A 16,613-nucleotide genomic window follows, 5' to 3' on the forward strand; every position below is an offset into this window, starting at 1 on the left:
TGGTTTGTGCCTACTGTGCCTGTTGTTATCAGTGCAATATGCAGGTGCAAGGTGTAAGAGAAACAGAACATCCATAGGAAGAGTCTTACCTAAAAGCTAGATCACATTTATCCTAAATTAAAACCTTCTCAGTAAATCCCTAAGTACATTTAAGTTTAATAGGTTTAATTAGATTCACAGTGATTTCAAAGGTTGAAAGTCAATTTGAAGAGCCCTAACACTAGGAAAGTTTTGGTTAAATCATGTTAAGTCTGATCCAAAACATTTAATGTATAAAATTAGCCAAATTAGAAGGGCCAAGTTCAATGATATCAAGATGTGGTATCTTTAAAAATAGCCTTTTCAAAAAGGGGTTAACCATTTCAGTTGTCATTAAGACTATGTTGCTCCACCTGTTACAACTTACTGCACGAGGGATCTGTAAATTAGTAAAAAGCTTCAAAAATATATCCTCAATATTTTAGCACAAATTAACCTGGTTCCTTAAGTGACTGATCATTTAAGCATAGTTTTAAGAATAAAATAAAAACAAACATACTAGTAGTTTCTTGGCTGGAATTCCCTTCCCCTATGATTTTGTTAACTTGAGTATATTTGCTACTCTTCTTTAGAGATGGCAAAAAATGTCAGCCTACAAAGTCAGCCTCCCAAGTCAGACTGAGAAGTGTTGACCAAAAGCTATTGACAATCTGCTCACACCAGCACTGCTGTAATATATTGCCACATTAGGGACTGTCTTTGTAGGCTGCTCTACCTGTGGAGCTGCTCCCAGTTCTTCATCATTTCACATGCAAAACCAGAACATAGTAAGGACAGATGTTTATCTCCAGAACCAATAGTTAGGGCTGGCAATACACATGAAGCAAAAATTGAGAAGTGGTTAAGCTAGCTAGAGGAATGCACTTTTCCAAACTCAATGAACCAGACTCTCAGTGGTGTAATCATTATGGCCTCTTCCTTTGAAGGATGCACATTTGCAGTGTCAGAGGATTTGGCATCTTTTTACATAAACTCTCACAAGAATCCATTGCAATGGTATTTGACCAAGTAAGTGAATACATGCATGGGAGAGAAATGAGTAGTAGCTTTCATCCCTGTGTCCCTTGCATCAGAGTTGAGGTGCATCTGTAGATCTGCACAGATTTGATTGCAAGGACTGCAGGAAAAACAACTTAGAGTTCTAGACACATCAAAAAAGAAGAAAAGTGTCTGTTCACTGCCTTCAACGCTGGGCAATGCAGTTTGAAAGACACATTTTATAAAAAGTAATAATCACAGCCTCTTTTTATTCCAGTGTCATGGAATTCCTGAGGTTTTGTCATTCTCAGTGGAATATTGAAACTGTTATATTGGTCAATCTCCTAAGGGATGAACTGGAAAAATTACATTAAATTAACTTATAGGTTAACAAATTCATCAAGTGCATATCAAACTTTGTTGATTCATTGTTTTGTTCCTATTGAAAAACACAAGATTTTTTTCTACATGCCAGCTATAAATTCTCCTATAAATGTAAATATGTGATGGATTGAACCCAAAACCTTATCTGGAAATTTGGTCAGTTTGCATATTGGAATTACTTACAATTGCACAAAGTTGATTATATAAAATGTTTAGAAAATTCAGGTTAAGATTTTGGCCTCATTTTATGACTTTCCAAATCAGGGATTGTACAGGCCTTGGGTTCTGGTGTGAATTCACCCCCAGATGAGAAGGCTTTGATAAGCAATTTCAGAATGACTGGAGTGAAGCAAGAAATGTGAGAAAGATTTAAGTCCAAGTGCTTTGTACTGCTGCCCAAAGGAATGGATATTGCTCTGATCTAAACGAGCGCCTTGTGCAGCTGCTTGGCAGAATCATATGATGGAAGCATGCAATGCACTGGCTGGTGTTAAGCAGAGAGGCTAAACTGCCTTAACCTCCATCATCACTTCCCATTAACATAAATCTTGTATCTGACCCTAAAAGTCCACAGTAATGAAGACTCCCTTTATCTAAATTGATTCTAGCATTAAAATATTGTATTTCCCACAACTGTATTAAATTTTCTAATTCTAAATAACTTTTTAAAAAATTAAACCCCAACACTTTATGTTTCTTTATTGGTTTTATTTCCAAATTTTTTTACACTCCTGTGCATACATTTACAGTGAATAACCGTGTATGTTCCTGGATGATTACCAGTACTTGTCATTATTCTTATCCATCAGATTTCATTCTCACTGTAGTTTCTTTTCCCAGGTGAATGCATATATACCTTGGAAAGCATTTTATCGCTCTATCATAAAGCTGAGATAGCAATGCCTAACAAATGAAACAATGAGTAGCAGATACACAGCAATCAAGGTTCATTCTTGTTTCTAAAAGGAAGCAGGCAGCACACATATGGAACACTCTGTTTGTCTCTACATGTCTCTTTCTGTAATACATAGTAAAATATATATGACAACATGTCGTGTGAATCTGATTCACATTCTCTTAGGAGTATTTGGAGTAACTGTCTTCTTGTGCCAAAGGTGAGTGCGGAATTTGGGAAGGCATCCCTTCCGTAAGCAGACTCTGAAGATTAGTTGCAGCTTGACTCCTTACGGTGTTCCAATGAAAACAAGTATAATTTTTCTGCAGCCTTAAAAGGCAAGCTTGAGAATGATACCAAATGTTGCAGCACATGTGTTGATTTGTTATGTTACATTTCAGCTGTTAGTTATGCTAATGGAACAGTTTCACATATTTAGTTTTGATGTATTTACTTTCATGGCTATGTGTATGTACTGTCTGCAATTGCCTGGTAACACTGATTGTACGATGTTCTGCTGTCACCACCAGGCCAGCACTGGAAATAAGATTAGTAAAAAAGACCTGGGACTTAAATTTTCAGCCATGCAACCACTACAAAAAGAATGTAAACTGGTGTGAAATGAAACCAAAATGAAAACCATCAGAGACTATAAGGTAAGCTTTGGCCAGCAATAAAACACATAGGAAAATGATGATACAGAATAGATATGGTCAGCTTGTGTATCTGCTGTGAGGAGGTCCCCAGCCACACACAGGCATGGACAGATGCAGGAGACAGTCAGACTTAAGAGGACATTCAGTTGCCCACACCTTCAGGCCATAAAAAGAGCTGGAGGGGAAAACAATTTAAAATAGAGTAACAGTTCAGTTTACCCAATACAAGACAGGAGAGGGAGGAACCCATGCCTTGGTCTCTGGTTGGAGTTTCTGTACAAATAACACTGATTTAGATGAGAATTCTGGACAAATACGCAAACTTCAGTTATTTTCCCAGTAAAACCTCCAAGAAGGAAAAGAAGACAAATTCAAGAATGTCCAGATGCTCAGGAACATGTCATATAAAGAGATTACTCTCACCTGCCCTCTACAGATATTTGTTCCAATGATATGTGAAGTAGTTTTGCTCTATTACAGTATATATTGAAATATGTGGATAGGATATACTCCTACACAAGGTTTAGAGAGGAAAATCAGACCAAAGTTTCACAAAGTGATTTTAAAAGCTCCTCATAGTTCTTCTAATGATACCACACTGTCGCAGTTTCTTTCCCCGATGGAATCAATCTACTCTGCCTTCAGCACCACTGTGGGCTAAGTGCATGCTCAATTAAAATACTCTTTTATAGGAAATATCAGTTCCACTTAACATTAAATGTGGGTCTGAAGATCTATTTAGGGGAATGACAACCATGGTAAATATAGTAGTGATGCCCTGACAATCATCAAAATTGAACAGGGCTAACAAAGATCATTTTTCATTATTGAGGTCATTATCTGAGGTATGTACTATGAGATCTGCAATTCTAACCCACATAGGAGATGGAAGGAAAGGTACAGCACGATTAGTTGGTTTAGAGAAAATACTATCTCTGATGTTAACACTAAGCAGACAGTTTCCAAACATGACTCAGTGTAGCAAAGGGGAGTTTAGGTAAACTGAGTATAATAGATAAAACTGGGAACAGGCTGCAGAGCCTGGAAATCAAATTATGCATGTTTAATGTTTGAATCAAGAAATTCCATGGAAAGAATCCAAAGAGCTTCTTTTATTGCCCACAACACAGATTTACTTTGGTGTGGGTTGTCAAGTTTTGGAAACTTTTCTATCTTCTTTTCAGTCTTTACACTGAGCAAATGCATTTGTGAAGAGAACTAATAAATGTATTTTTGAAAGAAAAACACATTATTTACAACTTACTTGAGCTTGCTGGCATATTTGAAACGGTTGAAGGGTTTCTTGGTAAAAAAGCTGATGATAAGCTTGTAGGTCAAACCAAAAGTACACGCAGTTCTTCCACAACTAGAGATGAAAAATATTGTAGGTTATTGCTACCCAAACATCACAATTTTATAAAAAATTGACTTTCCAATGCAAGTAATTATTTAGCTCCTTGGGGTCATCATAAATCAAGCTCAATTTAAAATGGATTTAATCTTCTGTTGCATACTGGCAGCAGAACAACATATTTCATAGCATCGTCACAGTGATACTCTATCTTTTATTGTATCCTTTATGCAAAATTGGCCATTAAAATAGTTAACATTGTAGTTAACATTTGAAGAATAACCACATTTCAGTGGCATAAAGCCAGTGCTAAAGAAGAGGTGCTGATAATGGACATGCAGAGTTTGTGCCATTGCAAAATAGTGTTTTGCAGCAAAAAACAAAATAATTAAATACTGTGTACTTGACATATTGTACTGGGATTATCATTACATTTTTATTACATGCATTTCTGAGGCCCAGAGTCTTGGCCTCATTTAATAAATTCAAGCAAACAGCAAAAGATCTTTCGGAAGAAGTCTAGAACTTTCCCCAAGTCATCTGTTTCAATCATGTGTTTATGGGGTTTAGACCTTAAAAATACCCTGAAACCCCCCTCACTAACCAATAAAAAAACGCATTCCAAAAAGGTAGGGGTCGGGAACTTTGTTCCACAAACTGTAGCCTTCCAGACCTGGAACATGAGTGAAATAGGCTTCACAGCTGAAGAGAAAACTTTAAGCAAATAATTTTGAAAGGAGCCTGGCACATGGAAAGGTTAGAGACACTTGGGTGGTTGCCTATCTCCAATGGAAAAATAAGTTTCTTTGATTTAGATTTCTTTCTATACATATTTAATAGTTTTAGCTGAAGGTATTTAGCTTTGGAAACATTAGATTGTGCCTTCTAGAAGCCAGAGGCATTTCTAGCTACTGCTGCTGGATTCTGGTTTGTGCTAGTGGTGAAACAGATGTCCATCTTGATTGCATTCAAACTTCCCCTAAAGACACAGTTTTTCTGCAAAGCCACTAAACACTAACTCAATATTCATAAACTGTTCCAATTCAGTCCTCAATTTACACCAAGCAATGAATGATACATCTGCTGACTACATAGAAGAAATTGTGTTGTGTGTCTCAGAAATACAAGGAGATTCATGGAAGCACAAAAAAGTTTTAAAAATACTGGAGATTTTGGACATCACTAACCCAAAAAGTAAGAAGAAATCAGATTATTGTTAGTAATAGCACAGCAGATTTCCCATCTTATTTAAAAATGGTTTTTGTGGGTTAAGACGTCATTTTTTTCCGCCAAGTTAGAGGTTAACTTTTAAAAATAAGTAGCCTTTTTTTTTTTATCCTTGATGGTACAATAAGAATTCCAATAGGTTTGAAATGGTAAGAATCTGACAGCTTGGTTAAGACCTGTCATTAGTTTGCATATATACATGAACAGTTTATTGTTGTTGAGGGATTGAAGTCTCACAAGTAATAATTCATCCAGTCATCAATCTTTCTTTCTCCATTTCTTTTTTGTTTCAGTCTGGCTGCCCTCTATAACTTGGCATTCAGTCAATTGTGGACTAAATTATCACAGAGTAGGAAAATATACATACCTTATTCCCTGACTTCTCACAGAATTGTGTGAAGTAGTAGCCTGCTCTGTTCTCCAAATAAAGAGACTGCAGCAGGCTTTCAATTCCTGATCCCCCGAAGACAACACTGCTAGCAACACTTTTCCCCTGGACAAATAAAACATAGTTATACAGCAAGGAATTACAGGCTTTCATTATTTTCAAATGTCACTATATTGCAAAGGAGGGCCATGTAGTGTGTTCAATTAGTATCTTCATCCCAAGGAAGTAGACTCCATTTTCTACTACATATGCAATTGATCATGGCCCTCCACACCATTTTCCCACTAAATATTCACATCCAATGGAATAAATCTGATGACTGAACACATGCAGAGAAGCTAAGTGATCATAGCATCCCTTAGGTGGTTCCTAAATTCTTAAAACAGAAAAACAAACCTGGCCTTAATTCTGTCATTAAGTCTTTAGCTCTGGGGAATTCCAGTGATACTCAATGACATCAGTTAGCTGTCAAGGGTTGTCTCAGCTCAGGCTACTGTATTTTGAATTAAGAGAAGTTAAGAGGTGGTTATTTGGTCAAGATTCAAAACATTTAACTATTATGGAACAAAAGATACAGGGATTACACCACTGACCTGAGCAACAAAATCACGAGCAATTTATCGAGCCAGAAATCCATGCTCATTACCATGGCTTGCTCCTAGAGCATTTGAGGAAGAATACATCCATTTTTTCAATGGTCACAGAGAAGCCAGAAGAGGCTTCTGTCAGTAAATTAGCTTCTGATGATCACGAGAGAGAAATTATGGCTGATTTGCTGTCTCTGATAGCAGAAGCGGAAGCAGATGAGTGGGGTGGCTGGCAATCAGCTCCTCTCCAAATAGTAACAAGGAGGCAACCAGACTTTTGAAGCAGAGTAGGAAGATCTCCCTTCCCTGTATGAAGTTAAACTATGAATCCCTGCATTCCCCTTTGCATCATATTTGTGATGGCAAATTGTGAGGTCTTGACTGTAGGTTCCAGTCTAACCAGTGTAAATGTATGATATTTTCTTCTGTCAGTAAGAGGGAAAATGCATATGATGTATAAAAACTAACAGTTCATGGTGTGAACTTCTGCTGAATATACATTCCTAACAGCAAATGTCTCCTAAATGCAAAGACTAACCTTTTTTTCTGTCAAAAACAACAAAGTAAAATGATTGCAGTGAAGTAATAAATAAAGTGTGATTTTGAAGTGCAAAACAAACAAGCACATACTCAAGTGCTCAACAAACTCCATGCACATGTGGGTGGGCCCAGATTTCTTAATGTTTTTTTCTTTTAGTTGTAAGGCTATGGGTATCAATACCTCCAAGAAAGAACGGGCTGTTTTGAGACCATTCCACAAACAAGAAAGTTTTTGGATATATTTTAGATTGCCAGATGTTGACATCTCATATGTTTGATTTGTCAGCATTTTAACAGTTATTGAGAAAAGGCCCATCTGTGCAGCCTTTCCTAGGCAATAATTCCACTGAAGCATTTATCCAGAGAGTTTTCCATCATAACCTACTGAACACATGGTCACTATGGAGAAGATCAACACTTTCTAGTGAAAATAAACCTCTTTGTGTGCCATGATTTCCTATCCAACAGGTGACAGATACAACAGAGAAAATGCTGACATTCTAATGATACTCTGCATAAAGCATTCACATTCATAAAATTAAACCAAGTTCTCCCCATTTTTGACTACTTCATACTGCAGAATAAAGTGTTTTAACCCATGATTCAAGACAAGTAATATTTTCAAGCCATACTTACGTGGAGAAGCTCAACATAGGTGTACTTTCTATGACCCTGGTATTCTGCATCTTTGGTCCCATCCAGAGCTAAGCTATGAATCATGTCTGTGCTCACTGACATTGGCCTGGATCACAAACAAAAAAAATTTCAACACATATTTAAGAAAAATCTAAAGCTGCTTATAGAATAAATAAATAAAAAAGGGGCAAAAACCTGGTGTAATGATAAAGTGAATAGTAGAGGAAAAAGTACATGGAGTTTAAATTTACAATGAAAAAAAAATGTAGAAGAATACCTTTTTCATATTGCCCTGAGGAAATCATTGGCATAGCATGACTCTGAAGGTTAGCATTTGAGACAGGTTAAAAGACTATGATTGTATAGAATATTGATTATTATATAAGAGAAAACATTTGTATTTGGGGAAATAAACTCTCTTGTGTTGTGGCATAAACAAGCGAGAAACTTATCAGCCAGGGAGGAATTCTCCATGCAAACAATCTGTACCATAACTGTGCTTCACTAAGCAGATAATTGTATTAAAGTATTAATGAAAACAGTAGGATCTAAAATACTTTCATAAATATTTGAGGTATATTGCTGTGCAGAAAGATACACATGGGACTTTAGTACTTACCACATTCTACTGCTAGAAATATCATCCCGTTGGAGAATCTGACTTCCCGTCAGAGTAGGTAGCAATCTTGATGATCTCTTCAAAAAGAAATTTGGTTTAGCTAGTTTTAATAAAGTTTTTGGTGAGTTTGTTCTACTTTTGTAAAAGACATTACAGAAAAATAAGGAAATTCTGATTATTTTTCCACCTTTGTGTTTTCTTAACATGTTCTCACTGACTGGTCAGAAACAGCCAAGGGTTTTCAGGAGTATTCTTTCTTGTCAATGACAATATGTAAAATGGCAAGTTGCAAAAATTTCTGAATATTTTTCAAGATTTTTCAGCATACCTTAATAACCACTACAGCTTAGAAAATGCATTTTTAACAGGTGGAAATATGCTACAAGTACACTGTACAGAACTACAGAGGATGTCAGGTGAAGAGCATGTGAACATGTTTTGTGAAACTTTAGGAAGATTATCTTAAGTCAGCTCACTGTAAGAGAGATAGGATCACTCAGACTGGGAGAGAAAGGGGTCATTCTGCCACACCATCACCTATTATTTTGAACAAAATCACACTCTGACCTTTTGGAGATGCCAATTGCATTCAGAACACCCTCATAAATTCACCCAGAGCTGCTACTTTTTCTAAGCTCTTGCAAGCACAGTGTAGTTAGAAGATTCAAAAGTCTAAATTTCTTGTAGGAAAAGAATAAGAGCAAGAAATGGGCCATTTGTTGACTCTGTGAATATTCATGGTACCAGGTCCTAATTTGTGTCAAATTCAGCAGGGACTGGAAAACCTGTAGGCTCCTGTCTGCCTGACCTACAGCTAGTCCTGGCCCGTTAGCACACCTTGTGAACCGGTCACTAAGCACTATGGTGCTTCTTGCTGCCATTTCTGCCATGATCAACAGGAACGTGGCTTCTGAATCCAGTTTCTTCTAAACAGGAAATCTGTCCCACTCTTTTCCTCCATTATCTCCATGAATCAGATTTCAAAGGAAGTAATTGTAGCCCCAAACTATCCAACCTAAAGTAACAGAGGTTACTGACAGAGTGTGCTGACGATTCTGCGGCATAGCCCATACAGTTCTTGATACTGGAACCACAATTTCAATCCACATTCTCCAAGTACCAAGTATCCTGAGGCTTAGCACTGTACTGCTGAAAACCTGTAGGTTTTATTGCATTTACCTCTCACACTCAGACTTTCGAAGAAGAAAAGTGACAAAACTGAATCGGCCACCTGAAAGCTACAAACTGTGAAAAGGTCTGTTGAGTGGCTCACGGCCCTCTGTAGAAAGCAAAAAACCATGTGTAGCTGATTGGAGGGCTGTAGTGATAGAAAATGAGCAGAATTCTGCCTTTTTTACAGACATGAGGAATAGATCCAGGTTAACTGCAGTGAAGTTGTAAGAATTACTCTGGATTAAGAGAGGGCTGAAGGGTGAAGCTGCATTGCTAGAGACTTAATTTTGCAGTTCTGAGAAGTTCCAGCTAAAATATCTATCCAAAGGACTTAGGAAATAGCCAGGGTGTAACTGAGAAGATAATTTGACTCAATTTATAGCAACTTTTTGCATGGAGTAAAATGAAGTATATTATTGCATTTTTATATGTAACCATCTTCAATATACCTGCTTGCTAAATATTTCCTAAAAACCTTTGTTCTTGTTCCATTGAATTCAAGGAGTTTTGTCATTATTTTTGACAGGAAAAAGCTTTGTTTTCCAATGTTGGGATCCTACTTACCTGAACAAGGGAAGATGGTACGTCAGACTTCTGGGTCAATGGCAACAATGACACTATTTGTGGGAAAGGATCAATGTCCACTCTTGGTCTCTCTTGACATGTGTGCCAGAACTTCAGTTTTGCACTGGCAGCATCTATTGCTGTTGAATGAGTGACACAAAATCTGGGACCCCTAGGGAGAAAAAAGCTAATAAGTAGAACTTTCCAAAGTAATGAAACAATGGGCTATTTGGCTTTTTTTTTTTTCCCAGTGATTTTGTTTACTGTACCAAGACATGGTGCTATATGCACCAAGGATTAAAAATCAGTTAGTGTCAAAGGTATGCTTAGATACTGCATGCTTCCAAATCTAAAACCAAACTACACATAAGTAAACTTAGGTTGCAAATTCTGCACCATTACAAACAGTTGCCCTTCTATCACTCTGCAAGAAGGTATGCCTCATCCATCCTGCAGCAAAGCATAGGAAAGGATTGTAGGCCAGGACAGAGACCACAAGTCATGTGAGGATCCACAGTTCCAGGTTTATGCCTGGAATTTGTTGAACCCCCTTGGGGAGGAGAGAACACCTTTAAAAATTTAGCTCATATTTTGGAAATAGGTTAGATTTTATATCCTCACTTAAGCTGTTAATACATAAAAGGCATTTTGCATGACAGGCATTGAACAGTAAAGTCTCAGGCTTAAATCCCATGAAGGCATATACACAGACCATCCTCAGAACTTGGGAAGGGTAGTATGGGGAACAGGTTAGGACACGATTAACCTCCTGTGCCTGGAGGGGTTTCCCTGCCCTGCAGACTAAACTTTCATTGAACATTACCCAAGGCAGAGATCCACAAAGCAGCTCAAATTCTCCGGTAGAAAAATGACAAGGGCTTATTAAGGCAGATCTACCAGGCTTCTCAGCACATTGCAGTCTAGGCTCAGCCAAAAATTCATGTGCTAGTAGTTACAGTGACATTGCTTCTAATAATTGCAGTGGGATAAGTGACATGAAATAATAGGCTTATCAAAGAAAAAGGGTGTTTATTAAACAATAGAATTTTATTTCGTGTCCATTTTTTCATACCAGTAAAGAAGTAGTGGTTTCACTACTTCAGGCTGAATCCGTCTTAAATGCATTATATTCCACTGATCTCCATGCAGTAGCTCGAGCCTGAGCAACACTTCTGAACTTAGGAAATAGTCTCCATTGCTCAGCAGGTACAGTTTTTTCATCTTACTGAGTTGCCTGCAGTCAACAAAAATAGTCACATAAGCATGTATCAAATGCTGTACAGAACTGACTACAATTTATCCTACTGCTTAAAATGCTGCCATGCAACATGTTTTTAATTGCAAGTGGCAGAAGCCAAAATATTTTTCCACAAATTAGAGACAGGTTGCGTATACGATAAAATGTATAGCGCTGTAGAATAGACTATCTGAATTCAGCAGGATCTTTCATTAAAGGAGTTTGTCATACTGATGTCCTACTTGTGAATTTAATTTCTCTTATTCTTTAGTTTTTTTCTGTTGCCATCTGTTTTCCAAATCTCTTTCTAACACAGCCTTAATGATATGATTCTGACTTCATGTAAGCCTTGTAAACATGACTCTGCAAAAAGAGTTTTATCAGCTTCAGCAGAGTCATTCCAAACCTTGTCAGGACACACATTTAATTGTGTCTGTTTACTCAAACATTACAATTTACTCTGAAATTTCAAAAGCTGCATTGATCTATCCAGGCATTAAAACAATGAGAGTAACTGTTAAATAATGGGGAGTACCTTTGTTGCCTTGTAGTGTTCTTAAGAGCCTTTAGTCTTTCAATATCCATCCAGAGCCACCAGTACCTCTCCCCAAGTGTTCCTTTAATGAACTTCTTGAATCTTTCAAACTCATGTCTGTTGCCAGTGTCGTACGTCCCGTGACTAATACACCAGGCAGCCCTGCTGTCCGGCCCAACACTTTCAGAGCTTGGACTTAAGCTTCCTTGTTTTCTTACATCTTCCGTGGAGTCCAAGGCTGTAAGTGAAGAAGAACTTTGGTTAAAGAGTGACTGCAGTACCATGAGCAAATTCATTATTTGCTAGCTCCTGTGTAAACACTTCAGGCTGTTTTGTGGAACTTCACATTACTTTTGATGTCAGCAGCAGACTGGAGGGTCAGCTCTGAAATGGGTTCCTTCATGGCAATTTGAGAGGATATTGGTGTGAATTCTTCGGCTGTCTGAAAAGTTGTGCTTCCCTGTTCATCTTCCTCTTCTGCTGCACTGTGCCATTTTGGGTCTAGATAAACTCTTGAGCGCGTGTGGGAAAGAGCTTCAGCAACGGCCACCGAGCAGCGCTCCTCAGCCTCTCTGGACCCCTCACTGGCAAGGGGCTTTGCAGATGCCGTCCCTGAAGGAGAAAGGAAACTCTGTTTGTGGCATTCCTTAGACAGGTAACCTGCTTCTTTGTCTAACTAGTCAGTCACTCCCTTCAACTTCCTCTGAAAATAAGCCACATCTAACCAGTGCTGGCCACTGTCACAGACAAACACTTGGACTAAGGAACATGGCAGAGAGATTCCCTGCTCTGCAATTACATAATTTCCTAAATATATATGGCAAAATTTGTTGATATTAACATAAAAATCAATGTGATTTCAAACATATTTTCTTAATTCTAAACTATTTCACTTGTTTTCACTTGACAAAGAAAAATCACAGCCTCTTGACACAGGTCAGTGAAATGAAACATGGAGAATCATTTCTCAGGACCTAAGGTAATTAGGGATAGAGATAAATCTCTGAGAATGGAGAGAGAGCAAGCTCCTAACATATGAGCTGAGGCTTCTCTTCCTCTTGCTACTGCGTAAAAAGCAGAAGCAAGGCTGTGCAATGAGGTATACGTCCATATGTGCATCTGTATTTTCTCTCGCAGATCCTCTGGAACCTGCTGAACAATTTCAAATAAATTTGAAGATAGACAGGATTCCAAATGATTACATCTTACAAGATTCATAAAAATTGGCAGCCAAAAGACCTTTAAGTGCCCAACATAAATACCCTAAGAAGACGGCTGAAACACATCATATGCTATCAAATACCCAAAGTATCCAGACAAGAAAGTCTTTCAAAACATATGAATGCCTCTCCCCAAAAAAATCCAGAACAACTCAACTGAAACTTACAGATTTCTATGAGACAGAAATGTGTAAGAAAAGAAACTACTACTATCACAAAATTACTTGGCTACTAGCTCAAACTTTCACTATGGAAAGAAATAAATGCCTGTCTGAAGCCTCAGATGCCATGTGATACTCAGAAGGTAACAAGTAGAATTAGCAACAATTCCTTAGAAGGCCTTTCCTTTCCAGCTAGTCTGAGCTGTGTTACAAACCACGGGGTTATGTAACCCCTGTTAACTCTTTTTACTTAACCACAGGGTTAAGTAACCCTTGTTACTTACCCAGAAGAGGACCTTTTCCAGGTAAGGATTCATCTCTTTTATGTTGCCGAGGCAAATGCTGAGTATCTTGAATTTTACTAGAAACTACAGGATGCGTATATGAATCTGTAGTTTTCACAGAATCACCTTGTTTTGCCAAGGTAAACCAATCCTTTACCTGAGAAACTGTAGCCTAGGAAAAGAAGTTTCATAGAACAATTAAAATTTCTCTGTTTATTGCAGTCTTTCTGAGAGCTACAGCTTACTGTCCATAGGAACAGTCTCTGCAGTCTGTTTGTGAAGATTTCTGTAAGGACAGTTCCCAATGCAGAGAGCTGTGTGACAGTAGCTGAGCATACTTATATGAGCTCAGCTTCTGGTTAAGTTGTATTACAACTCATCGACCTTCTTCTATAGTATAAAAAACTTTTAATATAAAAGCTATTTTGAGAATCAGAGAATCAGAAAATGGTTTAGGTTGAAAGGGACCTTGAAGATCATCTATTTCCAACCCCCTGGCACTAGACTAGGTTATTTAAGAGTCAGTTGTCCCATTAGATTGTGACCTCAGTTACAATAATTCTACCCAATTCTTTCAATCTATTTTGATGTTACACCCACTAAATATGTTTATTTTACCTCGCCAAGTGATACATAGAACTTCTTCATAGTCAATGAAGTCAGTGAAGGGTCATCCTCCTTAGGAGAGGGAGAACTTGGGCTTTGCTTCCTTATCCTTATCCAGGGAGAGTAGTCATTATCTATAATGAAATTAATGCCAGTCTTGCTCCATTCTACCTGTGATATCAATTTAGCTAGTCTGAAATTAAATGTTGAGACAAGAAAATAATTAATTTTAGCTTTTCATCAGAGAAACAGTTCATTTCCCCAAAGAACTGGCAATCAGTTCTGGCAGACAGTTAAAAAACTGTCTATTTTTTAAAAAATGGCTACAGAGAACTTCATGATCTGCTTTTTTCATAGAATAATGGAATTATAGAATATCTTGATTTGGAAGGGACCCACAAGGACCACTGAAATCAGCTAGGTATTATTTCAGCCTTCAACTGCTGTCACATCTGTAAATGCCACTACTGCCACTGCACAGCTCACCAGCACACAGATTGCTTGCATTACCAAGCTTTACCAGTAAAAAATTACTTCTTTCAGGATGATTTTGCATGTATCTCTGCAGTTCCAAGCCCTGCCAAGAATCCCTTGAAAATTTTGTTCACTAGAATTGAACTATTCTCCCAGACTGCAGAAGCCCTGTATCACTACCAGATCACTGTATCACACCTCTGGTTCCTGGCAGAAGCAGTCTTCCAGCAGGAATGCCACAGCACTAATTACACTGATGGAACTTGCAGCTGACAAGACAGCTGGCACTCTTCGTGTTTACCTGGCTGCCCTATGGGGATTCCATAGCACTGAAGAGTTCTCCAGGGCTAGTTTGTGTTAGTGTGAACACATGGCAGTGTTCAGGAAAGGCAATCTTAGAGCCACATGACAACAGTGAGGATGCTCTGGCCCCAAGAACTGGGCAGAACTTAGTGAAGTTAGAAAGAAGTACAAAGCCAAGCAAGTCACATGTGAAGGGAAGATGAAGCCTACGCTCGAGCCTACAACTAAGTGAATGCTCAGTTTTATTTGCGCCCACTATTGGAGACCAATTAGGATTTATTTCAGGGTTAGGGTGTCTGCATCTTTAAATGCAAGTCTCCCTTTTAGCGTCTGAACTTATCTTGATTCTGATTCAGGAAAGCAGCTTGAACTACTGATGTCGGTTGAAATTAGGTACGTGCTTAAAGATGGTTTCATGTAATTCTCTTGGTAACTCTGCTTGATCAAACAGTTTGCTATAGCAGAAGATCAAAGTTATTGTTTCATGTGGCCCAGATATGCATAAAGCAGGCTGTTAACAAAGGTATAATTCAGCACTCTCACAGTTTGCTTGTTCTTTGCACACTTTCCCCCCTTGAACTTAAGTGCAGTTTCCAAGTTATCAAAAATAAAACGTTTACATTTTTTAACTGTAGAAGTCTATACCCAGTAACCACTCTGCCATTACAATCAGCAAATATGAGTTTTGTGAACCATACTTCCAGGCTGCCTTTCCTTTTGGACCCCTAAAACATGCTACAATCATCTGCATCTAAACACAGCCTTAAGGAATAGAGAGGTAGGTCCTCCCCAAAATGCACAGTAGATTGCCTGAACATCTGCTGAATGGACATGTGGAAAAACACTGCAAGTTGTAACAGTAAATCATCCAGCTATGCTATGGCATCCCACAGAGGACTTTGCTAAACTCTGACAGAGTCCCCAGAGACACTAAACTAATAATTGAAATAAAAAACACTTCCTGTTTTTTTTCCACATTAATTTCATAGACTTGTAACTTCTACTTATATGGCTTACATATTTATTAGCAAAAGATGCATTGCTAACATGACATCTCTGAGGTACAGAGATTTAGAAATCAGTAAATCCCATTCTCACTCTCTATGTAATGGTATAGTATAGGATGTAATTCATGGTCAAGGAAAATTACAGAATGATAAGTGAAAAAAGTCACTAACTTATTTTATCCAGGTCACTAAAATATTACAATGAAGAAAACAGGACAAGAGAGACACTTTAAAAATACTACCAAGATGAATTAAACAAAACATGTACAAATTTATAACTGAAAGACAGCATAAAAGATTGCAATACCTGTATTCAAAGTAACAGTCACTTTCTAGAAACGCTGGAAGCCTTTCTTTCTTAATCCACTTAATTGCTTGTTCTTGATCGAGTTGCTATTAAAAAAGAAATGACAAATTTTTGCAGTTTTCTTGACTTATTTGCCACATAACTGATTCTCTATATCCCCCTTCTACAGAAGCATTGTCTCAGGAAAACAAATACAGAGTGAACATCACCTTTATGCAGGAACAATTATTTTCCGATTAAAAGCTAAAAAGATCTAAACCTGATTTCACCTATTATGAGTTCAACTTTTGTAACAAATCATGAGTGGTTTTTCTTCAGAAATAATGTGTGCATGAATCACTCTTTTACTGTACAATTTCAAATGAAAATTAGATGCACAAAAATTTTCTGCAATAGGAAACTGCTACTTTCTGACTTTAACACATTTTACAAATAATAGCTA

At 37.7% G+C, this 16,613-nt stretch overlaps 1 protein-coding gene across 2 annotated transcripts in view; it reads right to left on the minus strand.

Moving 5' to 3' along the window:
* Window positions 1–16,613, minus strand: part of RGS22 (regulator of G protein signaling 22) — a 60,564-nt gene that overhangs the window by 28,138 nt on the left and 15,813 nt on the right. For both annotated transcript variants that reach the window (XM_038129714.1, XM_038129715.1), the window contains exons 5-15: window positions 16,172–16,257; window positions 14,093–14,273; window positions 13,475–13,646; window positions 12,161–12,421; window positions 11,810–12,047; window positions 11,110–11,271; window positions 10,038–10,209; window positions 8,301–8,377; window positions 7,682–7,787; window positions 5,898–6,023; window positions 4,217–4,318 (exon numbers count right to left, since the gene is read on the minus strand). In XM_038129714.1, coding sequence (XP_037985642.1) covers window positions 4,217–4,318; window positions 5,898–6,023; window positions 7,682–7,787; window positions 8,301–8,377; window positions 10,038–10,209; window positions 11,110–11,271; window positions 11,810–12,047; window positions 12,161–12,421; window positions 13,475–13,646; window positions 14,093–14,273; window positions 16,172–16,257 — 1,683 coding nt within the window. The remainder of the gene's footprint in view (window positions 1–4,216; window positions 4,319–5,897; window positions 6,024–7,681; window positions 7,788–8,300; window positions 8,378–10,037; window positions 10,210–11,109; window positions 11,272–11,809; window positions 12,048–12,160; window positions 12,422–13,474; window positions 13,647–14,092; window positions 14,274–16,171; window positions 16,258–16,613) is intronic.

The sequence above is a fragment of the Motacilla alba genome, chromosome 2 (genome assembly GCF_015832195.1).
Source record: "Motacilla alba alba isolate MOTALB_02 chromosome 2, Motacilla_alba_V1.0_pri, whole genome shotgun sequence".
NCBI classification, from domain to species: domain Eukaryota; kingdom Metazoa; phylum Chordata; class Aves; order Passeriformes; family Motacillidae; genus Motacilla; species Motacilla alba.